Below are 22,164 nucleotides of genomic sequence, written 5' to 3'. Positions count from 1 at the left end.
CACAATATGATCTATATATGATTTTTTTTTTCTTTTTTTGTATATTCTTTATTAGTTCCATTTTAGTACCCATCATCTTTAAAACCTTATTCCTCTTATTTTAGACCCATAATGAATCTTAATTTGTTTTCTTTCTTATTTATATTGAGGGTGGTATATTTTTAATTTTGTTCAAGTTTGATTTTGCAAATTCTGTTCTCCTAATTTAGACCTTGTTCTATAATTTGATTTCTACTTTGACTTTTAACTTTGAGGTAAATTGTCTGTGCTTTCTATATAACTTTTAGTTTCTTTGGAATTTAATGCAAGACCATAATTTTTACTCTGTTGTGTATTTATTTGCCATATTAACTTTCGTAAGTCTTCCTCTCTTTCAGCAATCACTACATTGTCATCTGCATAACAAAGATTATTTTTATTCCTTCCTCCTATTTTTACTCCCTCCAGTTCTTCCATACTTTCAAATATTTTTTCAGCATAGAGATTAAACACAACTCTGCCTGACACTTTTGTATTTGGAAAGTTTCTGAAAATTTTATTTTTATGTTTGCAGTTTGGTTCCAGTATATATAGGATCTCAGTCTTGTTTGTAATGGTTCTGTTAATTTCTTATGGTGAACACTCACTATCAAATGCTTTATTATAATCTATAAAAGATAAGCATCTTTCTGCATTTCTAGGTTTTTCTTTTTAGTGTCACTGATATTGAAGATGTCCTCTCTTTTACTCTGTTTTTCATAAATCCACTTTGAAGATCCTTTATTTCATTTGCTGTTTTTGACCTTATTCTTTCCAATATAACTTTTAACAGTAATTTTATTATAATGGCTTATTAGTCTGTAGCCCAGCCTTTTTTGGGATGTTTATCAAGATAAATACTATGAGTTCATCAGGAATATATCGACTTTCATATATATGATTAAATAGTTTCCTTAGCTCTTCTGTTCCATTTTCTAGAGCTTTTAGCATTTCTGTTTGAGATATCATCTTGATCTGGTGCCTTTTTATTTCCTTTCTTCTTTTGCTCTATAGCTAGTATTGGACAACTATCTTCAAGATTGTTGAACTCCAGTATTTATATCTCTCTCCTCATCTCTAAAAAGATCCGAAATGTATTTAGCCCACCTTTTTCTTCATTTCTTTCTTCAGTTTTGATGAGTTTTGCCATCATTGTTCTTTATTGAAAACTTCTATGGATAGATCATTTTCTTCTTCGGCATTTTTTATTTTATTTTTTGGTATCACTCTTGAGTTTGTTTTATTTCTAGATCTTCTATTTCCTTGCACTTATTATTAAGCTATGTTTCTTTGGTCTCTCCATGCTCTTCTTATTATATTGTTTAAAGATTTATATTATGGTTTATTTTTTATTTTTTTATCAAAAATACTATACTTTTATTCATCCGTGGTTTTCGACACTTTTATGTGTGTGTATACAGTCACCTTTGGTATATCCTTTTCACACATCTTTATGCTCGCTGCTGGAAAGATCTAATATTAGGTTAAAAGAACGGGAAATTTTATGTGTGGTATTTTCACTTTCCACACTGCTACCAGACTATGAATCCATTCTGAGCTACTTTAATAACATACATGAATGCATTTTCTGCTTAACAGTGGAAACAGAAAATTCGCCTCCCATTCAGTTCCTTTCTTAATACACTAACCATTTATACTTGTTTACTTTCTCTGTATACTGTAGGCCCACTCACATTGGCTGTTACATTAATGCCAGCTAACATCACAACCATCTCAAAAATTTTGGGTGATCATACTTTAGCTAATAGAGAAATGGCTGTTGTCTTCTTACATATGGAATAATAATAATAATGATGATGCAGAACCAAAATATAACACCTCACCATAGACATTCATTAATAGTCGCTGTTATTATTATTATCAGTGAATCTCTGTGGAGTTTTAAGACTGCAGGAGTTCCATGTTAGCATTGTTTCTATAATGCCTATTGTACCATTCCTAAAACTCATTCACTAGCATGCACTTGCATCTACCTCCAGCAACCATTTTTGCTCATTCACCACTCTCCAAGCAAGAAACCTAATCCCTTCTGCCAATGGGATGCAAAGAATGTACTTGGTTTGGAAATTCTGGAGGAAGTTGAGGAGACAAGAGACCTTGAAGTAGTAGTGAACAAGGATCTGAGGTTCATGTGTTATAGGTATATTTTCAGGCAATTGTTGACATTGATAATACAATGATGCATGTGATTGGTACTGGATATGGAACTCTTGGGTTATTAATTAACATTTGGGTTTTGGTGTTTATCATCATTATTTGGTAACCTCTGTAAAGTGAACAGACTCATCGTGGGAGGCCTACTCAACCAGCTACATGTATATCATAATGAGCTTTGAAGTTACTTACACTACCTGCACTCACAACGCACTGAGGCAATGCATTCCACTCACTAACAACTCTTCACATAAAAAAAATCTACTCTTCACCACATCCCTATACAACTTCCATGGATGGCCTCTCGTTTCTTTCCATCGTAACATCCACTCTTTTTATAATTCTTTCTGTATTAATCTGATAGAGGCTTTCAAGTTAGTTAAGGGATTCTATCACATCATCTCTTTTTCTCCTATTCATCAACCTCTGTAATCCACATTCTCTCAAATGCTCTTCATAACCAGCACTCCAGAGTCCTGATATCACTTTGTTTATTCATATTTGGACCCTCTCTAGTGTTTTCACATTACAATGAAAACTAGGTGACCAAATCTGAGTACAATAGTCCATATGTGGTCTGGCCAATGACTTATATAGAGGCACCACCACCTCCTTATCCCTACATATCAGTGTACTTTTTATCATACCAGCAATGCAATGTGCGGTCTTTTCAGTGTGCTATGTGACCTAGAAACTCCAGTCCACCATCACTCCAAAATCTTGAATCTCATCCACTTCCTGAGGTTCAGCTCCACCAATACAGTATGCAGCTTAATATCTTGTAATTCCGAAGTTTAACACCTTGCATTTATTAATATTAAAACTGCAACCCCACTCATATGTCCAAGCTAAAATACTCAAATATTCTTGTAGAGAATTAACATCAGCACTGCTTCTGATAATTCTACCTAACTTTGGATCATTGGCAAACATTTGAAGATGACTAGTCAATCCACACAAAACATCATCAACAAGAAGTTATACAGTAGGAGGCCCAAGAACAGAACCCTGAAGCATGCCACTGGTTACCTTCCTTTTCTGAAACACAGCTCCATTATATACAACTTGCTGGTATTGTTTAGAGCCAATCTCCGATCAAGCTATCGAATATACTATCTATTCTTATCCTGTGAAGCTTGTACACCAACTTATCATGTAGCAATCTATCAAATGCCTTTACAGAGTAAGGGTATGTGCATTGCATTATGGGATACTAAGACAATTAGTGAGGTCATTAGCTTCCTATATACAAGTAACCCAGTCATTATGTTACTTCACGTGCAAATTTTTATTTGCTTACACTTGGATAATGGATTAAACCAAGAATATAATTTCTCGGCATCTTTAATTTATATCACTGTACATGGTTTTCCCTTATCTAACACATTCTTCACCTTATCATAAAGCATAAGCAGATTGCTAAAACAAGACCTGCCCTTCACAAACCCATGCTGACCATCATAGAGAATCTTATGTTCATTAACACAATAATGCTGTATTCTATCTCTAACCAATTTTTCCAACACTGATCACAACTGCATATATATAGACTGGTCTATAATTGGAAACTTCTGCTCTCAAACCATGCTTGTAGAGAGATATTATTTTGCCTTTTTTCCACACCTTAGGAATTTTACCTGCTGCAAGACTCTCATTAAATAACCAGGAACCAAAGCATTGCTAACTCTTTTGCACATTCTTTAAAAATGCACAGCGATATGTAATCCATTCCCACAGTCTTATTAACATCTAACATCTGAGCACCACTTGATACACCTGCAATTCTTTCACCTTTAATTCTATTAATTCTTGCCTCCCTTCTACATTTGCACAGCATCATTCACACCACTATGATATACACCAGGACTGTCCAACCTTTGGTAATCAGAGGGCCGCATTTAAAAAAAAAAAGATTTACCCGAGGACCACATCATAATGCGTATCTAGTAATTTGGTGAGCAGCAGGGACACAATCTCGATAGCTGAACAAACAAACAACACTAATTGCGCTCTCACGTTCCCCATGAGCTGTCAGAGCATGCGCGTTGGAACAAAAGAGTATAAGAATGTTAAAGATACCAAGCAATTTTATAAGCTAGGTTTTTTAATCCTTTTTCCCAAGTAAGTCAAGTTTGCGGCTACATGTAGTGCAACTCGTTGTAAACGAGTTGCCTAGTGTTGCACTACGTGCAGCCGCAAACTTGACTGACTTGTCTGTTTGCTTACTTGGGAAAAAGGATTAATTACAACGAGTTGCCTAGTGTTGCACTACGTGCAGCTGCAAACTTGAGACTTACTTGTCTGTTTGCTTACTTGAGAAAAGGGATTAAAAATTCCATCTTATAAAATTGCTTCGTATCTTTAGCATAATATATATACCCAAGGTAAAAAACTTTCTATAGTATAAGAATGCTTCTTTGACACACCTAATATTTGAAAAACACGTGGGTATATAGTGATGTAAACACATCATATAAAATTACCAACATCGCGATTATCGATTAGTGATAGAATTAAAATATCTAATACGCATTAGATTCAAATTGTTATTTTATTTTTTTCGCTCCCGAAAATCAAAACTCACAGGTGGGACGCACAAAATCGCACTGCGGGCCACATGCGGCCTGCAGGCAGTGCTTTGGATAGCTCTGATATACATTGATGAAGTGTTTATTAACTGATTCTACTATATCATTTGCTATGGTTACTCTGCTACTATCCACCAGCATCAACCTGCTATAATTATTTTTCCTCTTGCTTGCTACATAGCAGAAAACCTTTGGATTAGCTTTGATCTGTCTGACCAATCTCCTGTCATATTCTACTTTTTCTTTTTTAACCATGCATGTCACTTTTCTGGCCTGCACTTTATATTCTTCGTGCATCTGCTCACTGCAAACTGTCTTGTACTTCCTCCATAACAACTTCTTTAGTAACACTGCTTGCTTGATTTCACTGTTCATCCATTTAACCCCTATTCTATTTATTTGCTTAACTCTTGGTATGCAGTTACACATTGCTTGTGTTATATACTGCCTTATCATTTTTCCCATGCACTGTCAACATCTTTTCTACACAATTCATCAACCCAATGTATTGATGCTAGTTGACTATGGAGCTTCTGATAATCACCCAACTTATAGTTCCACATATAGACCTTAATAACAGCTTTTTCCTGTTTGACTACCTTCCAAACCAGTACCTCATGATCACTTTCACCAACAGGTGGCAGTGTTTGATATCTCGCCCACAATCACATCCTGTTAGGATATCACCAAATCTAACACCGATAAACCTCTTGTTACTTCAATCGCATGCTGCTTTAGATAGTTATCCTGCAGAAACTCAACAAATTCTCTTTCCTTGTTACTATGCACTATCTCTTCTTTCCAAACCACATTCCAATAATTAAAATCTCCCGTTAACAGTGGCATAGCTAGGGGGTGTGTGGAGGGGGCTGTCTGCTCCCCTGGCAGCATTTTGAACTTTGCAATTAATTCTAAAATACAGTCTCAAGAACTCAGTTCCAAATATTGTAATATTACTGTGAATTTTCCTCACAATTGCTGTAAGTGTTGCTAGTTGTGAGAGGAGTTTTTCTAAATAAAATTTGATTAAGAATTACCTACATTACTATGAAACAGACTTCGCCAATGTCATAGATGATTTTGCTAACAGAAAAGCAAGAAAAATAACATTTTAGACTGTTGAAATTAAAGTTTTACTTCAAAACTAAACATAATGTTTTAATTTATTTCCCTATACGTCGTTTTGACTTTTTGTAGTATTTTTGGTGTGTATTGAGAGGGGCGGCAACAGCTCTAGCTACGCCACCGTCCATTAGGATCATCTTCCTTTTACTTGCCCAGCTAATTTGTCTAACATTTCACAATCAATACTCTCCACATTCCCTGGCCTATAATAGCATCCTATTAGATACACTATTATATTGATCTCAACTTAACAGCAAACAGCTTTAAAATCTTCACACGTACTACTATTTTCCACTTTGACTCTTGAAGGACACAGTTCCTCTGGTACCATCAACAAGACTCCCCCTCCTCTCTTCATCTTCCTATTCTTTTGGAAAATTCTATATCCTACCATTTCAACTCCTGACAGTATATCATTTTCAGTCAACCAAGTTTCACTTATGCCAATTATCTTTGGGCATATTGATTCAATCAATGCTACAAACTCAGCCCCTTTATTTTTGATACAACATACATTAGTATACAAGCATAACAATTTTCCATTCCATCAACACAATCGCTATCGCTTATGATGGAATTGTTATGAAAAAATCTCATTAATTCATTCAGGTCTTGTTCTGTTTTGGAGAGGGCTATGTGATGTCTTTGTGGATTGCAAGCAGTGTGGTGTTATCAGCATACTGGTATATCTGGTTCTATATGGGGAGATTGTGAATTTATGTATATGTTGAAAAGGGTGGGTGATAATATTGCACCTTGAGGAACTTCGTGTTTGGTTTGTATACCTGTACTATAGTTGGCAATGGTGTACCCAGAGGGGGGGGGGGAAAGAGTCCCTGACCCCTCCCCAAAGAAAAAGGAAAAAAAAACACTAGAAAATTTTCCAAAAATCTTTTCCTAATTAAAATTCTTTTTTTTTTATTTATGTTGTGTCGTGTCTTCTATTTCTATACTACTTATGAATTAGTGATCATTGCAGATGCTCAGTCATATGTCGCGTGCGATGCATAGTGTGTATTCTCAAATCATCTACTCAGCTCCCCCCCCCCCAAGATTAAATCCTGCATGCACCACTAATACTAATAGTTGAACCTATTTTTGTTACCGGAGTTCTGTTTGCCAGGTAATTGCTGAACCAGGAGTGTAGTTTTCTGTAAATTCCAATGGCATGTAATTTGTCCAGTAATATTTGGTGGTCAAGAGTGTCAAACACTTTTTTTAGATCTTGTAAATATGGTGAATTTGTTTTTATTATAACTTTCTGTATAGTATCCACAATGTCTTCTAATAATGTGAGTGTGTTTTTGTTAGTTTTGGAATCTATATTGTTTTTTGTAAGATTATATTGTAATTACCTCGGGATAATACCCTTTTGCATGTATCAGTTTCAAAATGTGCTATGAAGGTGGCCTGATGCCTATCCCTGGACTGGTTTTAGGTTTAAAGATTTGGTTAAAGGATTCTGAGTGTCTTCACCAAAATTGTTAGCGATGAAGTCTTGCAGGGATGTTTTACATTTTCTGTTAAGTAATTCATTGAGTGTCAGCCTTGTTTGTTTCATATTGCTGCTGTCTGCAGAAGATTTCTGGAAGTAATAGTTTCTTTTGGTGGCATTTATTTTGGATTTAAGTTGATTTCTTGTCTGTTTTTGTAGTATTTGTGTTTGTTTAGGTATCATTCTATTTGGGTGTCATAATAATAGTTAATGATCTGTTCCACAATATGCACTGGATACTGTCCTAGATTCTTTAAATAAGACTTCTCACCTTCTGTTGCCAACAATATAATCTATCTGATTTCTGTATTCGATTTGAAGTCATTAAATATGCAGTATTAGCATCCTTACAATGTGGGTAGTTTGAGTTGGCTTGATAAGCTGTAATCTTATTGCATTTGATTCCTTTATGGTGTTAAAATGTGTATTAATCAACAATTTGGTCGTTTCCTGTTGACTTCATATTTAACATGGCTCATTTTTGTTTACCTGTCTGTAGAGGTGTATTTATTCTTCAATCCTTTCAAGCTTTTATCAGAAAAATTCTTACTTAAATGGAGATGAAACAGATTCAGTTAGTTTATAGTTGGATTGCAAGAGAATGTTAACCAGCTGTTGCTGATGATTTTATAGGTGTAGAGTAAGGAGGAATGACAAATGTTAGTTTAGTGGAATAGCAATCATGGATGTGCCTGTGGAATAATAATTATAATTATTGTTATTACTATGTGACACCTCCAGGGAAGTCCAAAGACTTGTCGAGGGAGGGCACCTACTCCACAACCGTCTCCAACTAATTCTCCAACTACAACGAACTGCAACCACTGTTATCATCATCAAGCATAATGTAAAAACAGATAATCTGTCAGATAACAATTCAATGAACCTGTAAGAAAGAAGTTGTTGTTTAAATAAATTTCCCTCTTCTTGATGACATCAACAATTCATAAAGAGGTTTTTCATGCACCATTCCAAATATGACAACAGTATTCTAAGGTTGGATTGATTTTGAAATTCTGACACCAAGTTTTGAGATTTATTATCCCTTGTAATGATTCCAGTTGTTGCAAGTTTTTTCTCTTGATTTTAAAATAAATTAAAGATGGCAAGAAATATTCTTGGTTTATCCTTTATCTAAGTGTAAGCAGACAAAGTTTTCATGTGAAATATCTTCACAGCTAAGCTTATAATTATATTATAATCATAATATATAATTACTCTAATGTTGAATAACATTGAAGTAATGCCAAATGGTGTGGAGTATGTGGATATGATGAGGCAAGTTTGATGAAAGATCAGGGGTAGTCGATTGAATTGAAAAGATGGCATTAGTTAGTGGTTACTTGTATTTATTATTAGTCTTGCATTTTGATTAGTGTGATATTTTCGAGATTTCCTAATGATATTTAGAGGTAAGCTTACTTCTTTTTGAGTCTATTTTTGCAATGATATATTGTTTAGCTGGTAGACTTGCATAAGTCTATGGGATTTGTCAATAAACCCTCCAAGGTAGACAGGAATATTTAAAGACATTGGAATATTCCTTGATTACAACCGGTGTGCAAGGATGGAGAACGTAAAAGACATTAAGAATGCCATTCAAAATTTAAACAATGATATGTCACTTGACATTCTTAAATTCATCCTAAAGAAATTTGAAACGGAATATCCTGGTTGTCTGAATCTCTTCACTCAAGTTAATGACACGGAAGAAGGTGATGTGGACACAGAAGGGGACTTTACACCTGTTCCACCTACAAAGACTCCCAGACAGTTCAATTGTTCGCAGGACGAACAATCTAATAAAAGATGTAGAACATCTGTAGATGAAATGGAAGAGGATGTAACAACATCAACACTGTAGTCACTCAAAATAGAAAAGAAAATCTTCGACCAACACCAGTTATTATTCGAGACAAAGAAAAATGGACCACAGTCTCAAAGTCCCTAGGGGGACAAAATATCAATTTATCCTGGGCAAGAAATACTGACAAGAGTGTAAAGATTCATCCTACCACTGTTACAGATTATTGCATGATGACAAAAATGCTGGACAATTCCAAATTACCCTTCCACACCTTCACGCTAGCAAGCGCAAAAAATCTAAAAGTGGTTCTAAGAGGGGTTGCTGAGGGCATCTCGACTGATGAGATCACAGCTGACCTCATCAGTCAATGATTGACCCCAATCAAAGTCAGCAGGATGCTAGGTCAGATAAAAGACCAATGCCACTGGTGTTGGTCGAAATCAACAATACTCAAAAAAGAATTTATGAAGTAACTGACATTTGTAAGCTCAAAATTACAACCGAACCTCTAAGGAAGAAGGCATTGGCAGGGGTGTCACAGATGCCAAAGGTTCGGACATGCCCAAAAGCTATGCAGAGCTGCCTACAGATGCCTGAAATGTGGTGAGGGTCACCAAACCAACTCCTGCACCAAGCTCAGATCCACACCTGCCTGCTGTGCCAACTGTAGAGGACCACATCCTGCTAATTACAAGGGATGCCTTTTCCATCCAAAAAACCGTGGATCAACAAGAACGAACCACGCTCCTCCAAGCAATGACACAATAAACAACCAAGCAGGTCACCCTCCAGATCATAATACCTCATACTCAGCAGCACAAGAAGGTACTCGACCTTCATCCATGTCCAAATCATATGCGGAGGCAGTAAGAACTCAGACTCCTTCATCACAAGAGCAAACAAACTCCAAACTCTCATCAGCTCTAACCTCTTCACTTGCAACAATGCTGCACGAATTCAGCAAAGCATGCATCTCACCATCTTCCAGAAAGAGATTTTATCTAGAAACCCAATCCATATTAACAGCTCTCTGTAATGTTTAAAAAATTCAAACTGAATTCCCTCATGATAACAGTATGGAATGCCAATGGCTTAACAAATAAAATTCTTGAGCTGCAAGAATTTGCAAAGAGATACAATCCAGACATAATCCTAATCAGTGAATCTCACTTCAGACCATCAAACAACCCAAGAAAACAACTCATCTATTGTGGCTCAAATTAAAAAATAATTTGAGCCACAATGCATTGACCAGCCCGAAACTTTAAACCTTGAAGTGACAGGTGTAGTGGTGCACACAAATAACGCAGGCAAACTCAAAATCTACTCAGTACAATCTTCCCGGCATTCCACTATTGACAGCAGCCTTAGACTCCATCCTCGGCTCCACAGATTCCATAATTATAGCAGGAGATCTCAGTTCCAAACATACAGTTTGGTTCAGTTCGTCAATCAACTCCAAAGGCCGTACCTTATTCAACTACACGTCACTCAACTCATCAATAGGAGCTGGACCCACTGAGCCCACCCACTACCACCCATCAGGAAGTTCTGACGTACTAGACATAGTTATCCTCAGGAACATCAGATATCAATACCAGCTGGAGGCATTAGAAGAGCTTAACTCAGATCATAATCCCATCCTGCTCAAGCTAGGACTCCAGGATCAGCTCTCTCCCCATCATTCTTTCTTAGCATGGGACAAGCTCTCTAAGGTTCTCCCAGTCCACATCGTCCCACACCCCTGTCATTCGCAAAAAAGAAGACATAGACCTAGCTGTAAGCAATCTAACTAGGCAAATCAACAATAACATCAGTCACTCAAACCACTGTCTTCCACGCATCCATCTGGATCCCAGAAGAGATAATGGATCTGATTAGGACCAAAAACAAAGCCAGAAAGTGATATCACAACACTAGAGCTCTGCAGGACAAAACAACCTGAACAGACAGGTTCAAGAAGCCCTCCAGATACACAGGAATTCCAAATGGATTTCCAAACTCACAGAAATCAACCCAGAAGATAACTGCATGTGGAAATTTATAAAATCTCTTCGTACCAAAAGACAACCCCTTCCTCCTATGAAGATCAAACTTGGAATTGCACACTCAGATGAAGAAAAAGTAGAAGCCTTAATTGACAATCTGGAAAATCAGTGCAGCCCATCTTATGAAAACTTAAATGTTAATCTCATTTACAAAGTTCATCGTAAAGTTAGAAAAGCATTAAGACAGCCTAAGGATGATTCAGAAATCATCACCCCCACATCTCCAACAGAAATAATCAATATTATATCCCATCTGCAGAACAAAAAGACTCCTGGCCCCGATGGCATTACCAATAGAATAATAAAGCTACTCCCAAGGAAAGCCATAATTCATCTAGTTAATATCACCAATTCCATTTTAAGATTTCAGTACTTTCCAACAGATTGGAAAAATCGCTGAAATTATACCTCTGAAAAGCCTGGTAATAACCCACAACTTCCCCAAATCTAGGCCCATCAGTCTTCTTTTCTGCCTGAGCAAAGTAACAGAAAAGGTCATCCTATCAAGACTACAATCAGCAGTGGACAAACAGAAAATAATTCCAAATGAACAATTTGGGTTTCGGAAAGCTCACGACACAGTGCAACAAATTCACCGACTAACAGAACATAACACCCATGGTTTTAACTGGCACTTTCACACTGCTACTGTATTTTTAGATGTTGCCAAGGCCGTTGATAAGGTTTTCATCAAGGCTTTATCTTCAAACTAATTGAAAACAATATCCCAATTAAACTAGTGAAACTTATATACTCATACATTAGTGAAAGATACATGCAAATAAAACTCAGTGGAATTGTGTCATCAAGGTGCAAAATCCTGGCTGGAGTACCTCAGGGTTCTCTCCTGGCTCCAATACTTTTCACAACTTGCGTATCAGACATCTCTCTTAACTCAAGAACAACCATTACTGCCCTCTATGCCAACAGCACAGCTATTCTAGTAAGGTCACTCAGCCCACTCCTAGCAATCAGTAGACTCCAAGTAAGTATCAACGTGCTAGAAAACTGGTTCACCAACTGGAGGATTCAGAAAAACCCCTCAAAAGCTCGTCGAGAAGAAAGGTCTGCATTGAAGAAAACATCTTGCTCTCTGGTCAAAAGATTCCATGGCAATCAGAGACCAAATACCTTGGAGTATTGTTGGACAAGAAACTCCTTTTTAGCAAACACATCAATCTCATTGGCTCCAAGACTTCCAAAGTCATTGCACAGCTCTACCCAATGATCAACCGCAAGAGCAAATTAAACTTACAAAATAAATTACTACTTTACTGTATGGTCATATGTCCAGTTATTACCTATGCCTCACCACCATGGAGTCGCACCTCACGATCAAATATTTCAAAACTACGAAGAATCCAGAATAAATGCCTGAGGATGATCCTGGATGCCCTGTGGTTTATCAGAAATTCACAGATTCATTGAGAAACCGGCATTCCATACATTTCCTCCCATCTCCGTGATCTTGCAGAAAAATTCTTTGTCAAGTCAAGTTCACATTCAAACCCGCTGATCGTACAAGCTGTCAGTTACAATGAAACAGATTACTACAAATATAAAAGACTGAAGGCTATTCTACTCCCAACTGATCATACCTAATACAACTGCCCCCAGAGGGCGAGCTTAATTGCTCACAAAACTCCCTTTCTCAAATAACTCTCATCACAGACAAAGGGGAATATGAAAAGCACTTGTGCTTCACCCATCCTGATAGTAGCGTTAATGATAAAAAAAAAAATGTTGATATGACTTCTGGGTCTTGTTCCCACTGATGGCATTTAATAATGTTCTTTGAGATTGCTTTGCTTGTTAGGGGACTCTGCTTGGTGGTGGTGGGCATTTGCTTGTCATTGAGCGGATACACTGCCGAGTTTAGTAGTGGTTCTTTAGCATCACTTAGTGAGATTTAGAGTGACTTTGGAGAGGCATCCCTGTACTTACCCAAATAAAGGTCAAAACTGGTCTGGGTAGCAGCCTGTCCTGTAATGTTTAGCATTATACACACCAAAAAGGATGTGTGTTTGTATTATGGGATATAAAGCAATTAATGCAAAGTCATTAGCCTCTATATACAAGTAGCTTACTCATGAAGGTACTTTGTTTTTCTTACACTTGGATAGAGGATAAACCAAGAATATAATTTCTTGGCATCTGCAATTTAATTATTCCAGTATAATTATAAGTATGAAAGTACAAAAAACTTATTAATTCAGTGGTGTGGTTATGCTGTAGGCATACTTCATCAGGAATAAAATTAAATATCGATTTAAAAACATAGAGTAGCAGAATGATTTTGATACATATACTGATGTCAATGGAATCAAAGTGATAGTGCATATTGTGTTGACATTACATATGTTTCTTTGTTAATCTGTGCTTTCTAACATCTGTCATAACCTACTTCCATATATTTTAGCACTTTTATATATGTTGATCACAATTGGTTTTGGATATGCCTTGATTTTTATTACACTGTGTTGGACGTGTGCCATTTTGGGGGATTCTTTAACACATTCACTGCCATGCTACTTCGTAATAGTTTGTTCCTGTATGCCAAGCAATTTCACTTCTTCAAGGTCAGTACGGGTAATCTCGTTGCCGGCGGTAAGCGTCATACGAGTATACTCGTAGCTGGCTGTGGCTCATATACTAACTACGAGTATACTCGTAGTTTGCAGCAAACGTGTTAATCTTGTGATTATAGCTATTAAATTCACTATATGATGTCATTAATTCACAAATTACCTGAGGTGTATTTCCTTACTAGTTTAATAAGCTTCAGTCACATGCTTTTCCCCCACCACCAACATCTGCAACTATGTTCCTTCATTCAAAAAATAATTCAACATTAGAATTATTCATGTTAAGTGGATATTGAATCCAACATTATTTCAAAGTTGAATAGAGAAACTACAAGAGTTTCTTGTAGTTTCTCTATTCTCGTGCCAAATATAGAAACTATAAAAGTTTCAGCTGATCCAAGTGTACGCAAACCTTTCATGACAGGGACAACTCGTGGTAAAGGTGGAGTAAGCTCTGATCACTTTCCTTAGTATTTCCCATAATGTAAAGCACATCTCCTTGTGGACATGTATGATGCTATACATTGTGAGGTGGGGGGGTCACTAACCAGACCATTTTCCACCTTTGTTGAGGTCTCATCAGTGGATAGGTAGACCCAGGTTGAAGTGATGTAGAAGTCATACTTTACTATACCAGTTGCCAAAAGGTGTTGCATCACAAAAGGCACCAAGAATTACTAAAATAAAAAGCCAACAGGCTTCACTGGTGACAAAAAAAAAAAAAAAAAAAAAAGGATTTTCTAAGAGAAGCGTTTGTAAAGAATGGCTACTACAATCTATAAAAACTATTAATAACATTCTTAAAAAACAACTAAATATCTCTGCAAACAGATAAGAAAATGTGGACTATAAAGGTGCTGTTGCTTTACCACTTTAAAAACAGCACCACAGATTTATTATTATTATTACTACCCAAGACCCCATGGAGTCAAAGACTCATCTAGGAATTTTATTAATTTTATCATACCACGCTTTAAACACACTCAAATATTACAACAGTATGACTTCAAAGTTGCTTTCACATGTATGAAAAAAATCATGATACTTAGTTAATGAGGTTCTTTGGGTGTGCGTGTGTTACGTTGGACAGATGTGATGTTCAGAAGAAGTATGCATGAAAGAACATATCAAGAACGTTGAGGGAAGTGGGAAAAGAGGACATAAACCAGACCTCACTTACCATGCTGCTACTACTAAGGAAAAACATCAAGTAATTTGGGAACTAACAAAAATACTGTATTGAATTTAATAGTTATATTTGCAACCCTAAAAAAGCCTCTGAAATAATACGATGCTCAACATAGTGCAATAAAACTCGAGACCTGATCCTAAACCAACTATGGTTAGTATATATAAAAGACCTAAATTTATTATTATTGTTGTTATTATTATTATTATTGCGTGACACGTCCAAAGACTCATATAGAACAATGTTATGATAGATGTTACACAGTACAGTTAACAACAAAGCACATGTGTAACATCACAATCACAGTATAGTGTGCATTGTCTGTTTGATTCCATTGTCAATTTATGTATTAAAATCATTTGCTTACTATATCACAGTTATGCTAGTAGTTTGTACTTTACTATTTTGTTGTATTGTATTGTGTGTATTGTTTTAAGTATGCAGTATTATTAACTTGCTTTCATAAATCAGTCATATAATATGTTAGGTTGCAATGCTGTTTGCTTAATTTTTAAGATATTGCAAAGTTACATGTGGGTATGCACATGAGCACTTGTAACTCCATCTACAAAAGGTTACAAACCTGTTATACATTAGCACTGTGGATGGGCTTGAAGGTTAGATAATCTGGAAATCCTCCTGTAGAGACCATACATGTAAGAAGATACATGGTTGAAGAGCATGTATGCTATCGAGCATTATATAATACAGTAGTACTTTTAAAAACTTAATCTTAGGAAATACTCAGATTAAATATAAAAGCGGATTATGAAAGAACATTAGCCATGCAGGCTAAAGAGAATCCCAAACAGTTTTTTCGATATGTTGCAAGTAAAAGAAAAAATGTATATGATAGAATGATTTCAAGAATACCGATGGTAGGGAGGTAACCGAATCAGTTGATATAGTGGAATTACTGAGCGATCACTTTGCAAGAGTATATCATCCAGTTGGTGACATTGCAGGAATGAATGAACTAATAGCTTATACAGGAATTGTGGTGAATGAAATGGAGGTGAATAGGCTATTACAAAACCTCAATCCCAATATATCTGTGGGATTGCTCACATTTTATAACACAGTGACGGCTGAACTGGATAAGGGTAATGGGTTTACAGTGATTCTACTGGACCTTGCTAAGGCTTTTGACAGGATAACACATGAAATTCTAATCAGTAAACTGCAGCATATGGGGATGGATAGGAGGGTGGTTGATGGAGAGATATTAGAGAGTGATTTATTCAGGAGTAGTCCAAAAGACGGCTTGTGACCAGTGGTGTGTCGCAGGGTTCTGTTCTTGGACCACTACTGTTCAATTTGTTCATTAACAATATAGAAAAGGATCTGAGAGGAAGTGTTCATTTATTTGCTGATGATGCAAATTTGGGTAGAGTAATAGTGAGTGCACAGGATGTCAAAATTTTACAGAATGATTTGGATAGTTTGGAGGACTGGGCTAAGGAGAATAGATGTCAATTTAATGTGGCAAAGTGTAAGATTATACATTTTGGGGTGAAAAGATTAGCAGCAGTATATCACATTGGTGGAACTGTACTCCAGGAGATTGATGAGACCAGGGATTTGGGAGTGTTGGTGGATAGGGAGTTGAAGTTTAGGGAGCACATTGCAAAAGTGGCTAAATCAGCTTATCAAATCACTTGGATGCTGAAGAATACTTTGATGAGCAGAAATAAGCAAGTTATTGTTCCTCTGTATTGAGCCTTGATAAGACCCCATCTCGACTACTGTGCCCAGATCTGGTCACTGAGGTTTCTTCTTTATGGGGAGGAGGTTGAGAGGATCCAGAGGCGAGTGATGACCAAGATGATAGCAGATCTATGGAATGAACCTTATGAAAACAGGTTGAAGATTTGTGGGTTGCAGAAATTGGATGATAAGCAGAAAAGGGGTGATATGATTGAGACATTCAAATTACTGAAGGGTTTCTATAAGATTAATTCAGAAGATATTTTTGAGAATAGAACTAGTGGTGGGAGGATTAGGGGCTATACATGGAAGCTGGGCAAGAGTGTGGTTAGCAAGGGTGTTAGAGCTAGGTTTTTTTACTTGGAGAGTAAAACATGCGAAACAAAATCTGTGGTGTTTTTAATGAAAGATGAAGATTTATTGGAGAAACACTTGAGATACTTTGCTTGATATTTTGAAAGTTTATACCTAGGTGAGTCGATTCCTTCTACAATTGGGTGAAGAGGGATGTTTTCTTTATGTATTTTGGGAACGCCATAGATACGTGGGATAAGAGGATGTAGAGAGCGTAAAGAGAAGCGAACATTATGAGAAAGTTCACTCGCAGTTTTTAACAAGTTGTTTGTACAGTTTTGTAATTCTCTTGTAGGATTTTCCTGAAGAATTGAATATGTCGAACTATCTCCAAGTAAATGAAGCATTTTTTTGTGGTAATCTTTGGAGTTGAGGATGACCATAGAATTGCCTTTATCTGCAAATCTTCTCATATTTTAACGGATGCAGAAACGGATATTCTTAGCAAAGGTCTCAATTTCATTCCCTCACCAAAATTTATCCCTAAAGAATCTCTCCTTACAAAAATAGAAAAGGCAAGTTCACTCATTCCTAATCATTTGGCAAAACTTCTTCGTATTGAATCGATTTTCATTATAAATAATGCTAAACCTCCAAAAGGTAATATTTCTCTGGCTGAAAGACAAGTCCTAAAAAATTTAAAACAGAACAGTAACATTATTATTTTACCTGCGGAACATCCCTCTTTGCCCAATTGTAGAAGGAATCGACTCACCTACTTATAAAGTTTCAAAATATCTAGCAAAGTACTTCAAGTGTTTCTCCAATAAATCTTCATCTTTCATCAAAAACACCACAGATTTTGTTTTGCATATAAAAGATATTTCCATCAATGAAAATGACATTGTAGCAAGTTTTGACATTATATCTTTATTTACTAACGTTCCTACAGACGAGGTACTTACATTACTAAAGGACAAATTATCCAAAAAAATGTTTACTTCATTAAAACATTGCATTCATTCTGGTTACTTCAGATATCAGGACTCCATTTACCAACAAAAACAAGGCCTGGCAATGGGCAATCCTTTTTCCCCAGTTCTAGCTAACATCTTCCTTGAAGATTTTGAAACAAAAGCCATATCTTCCTTCTCATTTAAACCAAAAGTTTGGAAACGATATGTTGATGATATATTCATTATTTGGAATCACAGACACACATCTCTCACAGATTTTCTGCATCATCTAAACATCCAGCATCTTAATATAAAATTTACTGCTGATCTAGAAAATAACTCCTTAGCTTTCCTGGATGTCATGCTTACACAATGCTCTGAAAGATTAAAAATCTCTATATACAGAAAACCTACTCATACCAATAGATATCTGCATAATCTTTCTCATCATTTTCCACCACAAAAACTTGAAACTATATCTGCCTTAGGATGCAGAGCACGCTCTCTCTTGAATGAACCAGATGAACTACAAAAAGAAATAAATCACCTCACTCTTATCTTTAAACAAAATGGATACTCTGAAAAAACGATTAAGAAATTTCTTCTGGACACTCCTAGGCAGTGCACAACAGAAACTATTAATTATTAAGGTAGCATCTCCATTCCATACATTAGCACAGTTCTCTAAAAAAAATTAGCTAAAGTCCTTAAAAAATATAATATCAAGACGTTCTTCACCACACTTCCTAAAATCCGTTCTCTAATCAGCCATCCAAAACCTACTCATCACAACCTAAAATATCCAGGTGTATATAAATTATGGTGCGATTGCAATATCCCTTATTTTGGACAAACTAACAAATCTATTGAACAACGTATAGAAGAGCATAAGAGAGACATCTCTTACAAAAGATCTCATGCAACTGCGTTATCCAGTCATGTTCTTTTTTCAAATAATCCTAATGATGATCAACAAAGCCACTCCGTTTGTAGGGATAGATCAGAAAATATCTTTCGCTGTGATGATGAGTTTGAGAGGAAAATTGTAGAATCAAGGGAAATCCTGCTGAACCCTGTCCACTTAAACAACAATTTGAGTTATAACATCCCAGATAGCCATGCTGCAGTTATTCAATATTGGCGTTCACGTGAGCCTGCACGCACACTTGCAATAAACAATGGCACGCCTGTTAGAACAACTTGAAAAAGTACAACGTTTTTTATGTATCAATTATGTGTGACAATTTTTACCTGTAATTTCCAGTTTATTTTGATACTTCAATGTTTATTACTATTCTCGTCCTTTAAGAATACCTGAGGAAGGCTGTTATAAGCCGAAACTAGTCGTATTATTCTTATTAAAATCTTTATAAGTTATCTTGGTTTTTAGTCATTAAATCTATGTTTTTAAAATATATATATATATTTTTTTTTTCTTTTTTTTTTTCTTTAATATATTTTTACCTCAGAACTAATTGTGAAATGTTTAAACGTGTCAGCATGGGTGATTGCAATGGGAGATTTTATAAGAATGTGGATTGGAAGAAAGAGATAATGTATGTAACTAGGAGAGTGAATTTGAGTTTCTGATGGATAACTTTCTTAAGGGACATATAATATAGTGAGGATGTGATTATGAATAAGGAATCAACACTGCTGCCTGCTGGTGAGAGTGATCATAAGGTATTGGTTTGAGAGGTGGTCGAACAGGAAAAGGTTGTTGTCAAGAATGTATATTTGTGGATAAGGTGGGTGATTATGAGTGAGTTCCATAGCTATCAACCGTATGTTGGGCTGATGAACTGTGCAGAAAATATGACAGTGCATGAAAATAAAGCAGCATCTGACAAATATTGCATAACTGCATACCAAGAGTTAAGCAAATAAATAGTTAGAGTGGAATGGATGAACAGTGTAATCGAGCAAGCAGTGTGGGAAAAGATGTTAAATGCCTGATTTAACACAGATGTGTGAGGAATATAAAATGCAAGCCAGTAAGGTGAAAAGCACAGTAAAAAAAAATAAATAAATACAGTATGCGAGGAGGAGAGTAGTAGTAGTCAAAGAAAACCCAAGGGAATTTTTCTACTATGTAGCAAGAAAGAAGAAGAATTATGGAAGGGTGAATTATGGATTCACCCTTCCATAATTCTTCTATGCTCACTTTGTTACCATAGTTATGGTATCAAAGTGAGTATAGTTAAGGATATAGAGGAGTTCTTTAATAAGCACTTTACCAGTGCATATCATGCTGGTGTAAATGATGCTGCACAACAATCAGAAATGATGCGAATATTAGAGGTGAAAGATGAGAGGTGTATCAAATGTTGCTTGGGTTACATGTTAATAATGCTGTGGGAATGGATTACATATCACCATGTATTTTTAAGCAGTGTGCAAAAGAGTTAACTATTCCCTTGACCTGGTGGTAATTTAATGAGTCTTGCAGTGGGAAAGTTTCCTAAGGAGTGGAAAGGCAAAATAGTACCACTCTGCAAAATATGCTTCTAGGAAAGTTTCCAATTATAAACTGTGGTCTGTATATCTTAGTTAGCCTAGTGGCTTTGCACTTTGCAACCATAATGATGAAATGCTGTAGCCAGTGGTGTGGTTAAAGACTGTGGTTAAACATTCAGAATTACAAAATAGTTGGAGTCAATTTAAAATTAGTCGAGCAAAATAGGTTTAAAACTATAAACTAGGCTTTAATTTAGGGATATAATAAATATTCTTATTTATTTATTTATTTTTTTAGAGGAAAATTCATCTTATAAATCATCCTCTCTGGGTAGACGCAAGCAAAGGTATAAAATATCATCAGCGGGTTCTGAAGATTCAAAGTTTGGAGCAACATCAATGCCTCATTTATATCTTTCTGAATATGCAGAGGTAAATATGAATACATAGCATAGATTTTTTTTTTTTTTATAAATTTTGAGGGAAGCATGTTGCTCAGTCATGAAGAATGTTGAATTGAAATTTGACTTCTTCCTAATCAAATTTCACTATACTTAATGTTGTTTTACTTAATTTCATTGTATTTCAGAAGAAGAAAAGTTGATTCTCTAAGCCTGAAACCAACTATACAATAAATGTTGACCCTATTCTTATAGTTCTTATAGCTTTTATTCCTATGGATCTTATGGTTTTCATTATCTTACAGTTTTAGAAGAAAGTGGAGACATTATTGGTGTCCAGTTCAGTGGAGACACTTATATATGAGACACTTAGTTGGAAAGAAAACATCTGTGAGAGGGATAATTAATTAATTGGATTACCCTCTTCTAGATAGGATATTCTGAATGTTTCTTAGCAAAGTGGTGCACTACCTCAAATGTGTGAGCAGTATTCTTAGGTCGGGCAGATTTGGAACTTATACAGTGTTAGCAGTTGTTTAAGAATAAGTATTGTGTTCAGCAGTAAAGTCCACCCTTGAAGGCTGAAGAAGCTTTAGCTAATATTTATTTGTGCTTGGAAATACTAGAGGTGACACGAATTAAATTCTTTTTCTTCTTCTTCTTCTTGCTTTAAGCTTCACATTTTGGCATTTCCAATACTTCAGTGCAGGCAGTCTGTCGATCGCTTTTTTGGTCTACCAACTGGTCTTTTCGTATTTAGTTTCCAGTTTCTGCTAGTCTCTTTTTTGGGGTCCATCCTATTAATATGTAGCCTCTGTTTTTTATCCATGTATATATGGGTTGTAATTGACATTCTTCTTCATAAATCTTTTCATTTTTCATTTTATCATTTTTGTTTTATTTATTTATTTATTATTATTATTATTATTACATGACCCCTCCAAGTAGTCCAAGACTCATCGAGGGACGGCACCTACTTTACAACTCTCCATCTCCACCACTCAATCCACCAACTACAGCAAACCACATCAACACCATCTACTGCCCATCACTAGTATTTCCACAGATAATTGCAAACATCTATTCCAGGATTCTAACCTGCAGCCTTTTGGCTGGAGAGCAGATACACTAACCACTCAGCCAACCAGGCCAGCATTATTTCTCTTAATATTTTCATTTTGCATGTTGTAATCTGTTGTATCTTTGATGTTTCTATTTCTGATTTCACATGCATATCAATATTGGTCAGACTACTGATTTATTTATTCTTACTTTTGTTTTTTTGGTTAGATCTTTATTTTTCCTTTTTTTTTTTTTTT

At 35.9% G+C, this 22,164-nt stretch overlaps 1 protein-coding gene across 1 annotated transcript in view; it reads left to right on the top strand.

The window, feature by feature from the left end:
- The window catches only part of LOC150104392 (uncharacterized), a 127,607-nt gene that overhangs the window by 6,000 nt on the left and 99,443 nt on the right, over positions 1–22,164 (top strand). The window contains exon 2 of the mRNA XM_090396469.1: positions 20,743–20,876. Within this exon, the coding sequence (XP_090252595.1) occupies positions 20,743–20,876 (134 nt within the window). The remainder of the gene's footprint in view (positions 1–20,742; positions 20,877–22,164) is intronic.

The sequence above is a fragment of the Typopeltis vanoorti genome, chromosome 8 (assembly GCF_054136105.1).
Source record: "Typopeltis vanoorti isolate ZY-2024b chromosome 8, IOZ_Tvanoo_1.0, whole genome shotgun sequence".
Taxonomy (NCBI): domain Eukaryota; kingdom Metazoa; phylum Arthropoda; class Arachnida; order Uropygi; family Thelyphonidae; genus Typopeltis; species Typopeltis vanoorti.
Note: the sequence above shows the minus strand (reverse complement) of the source record. Positions and strands in the feature narration are given on the sequence as shown.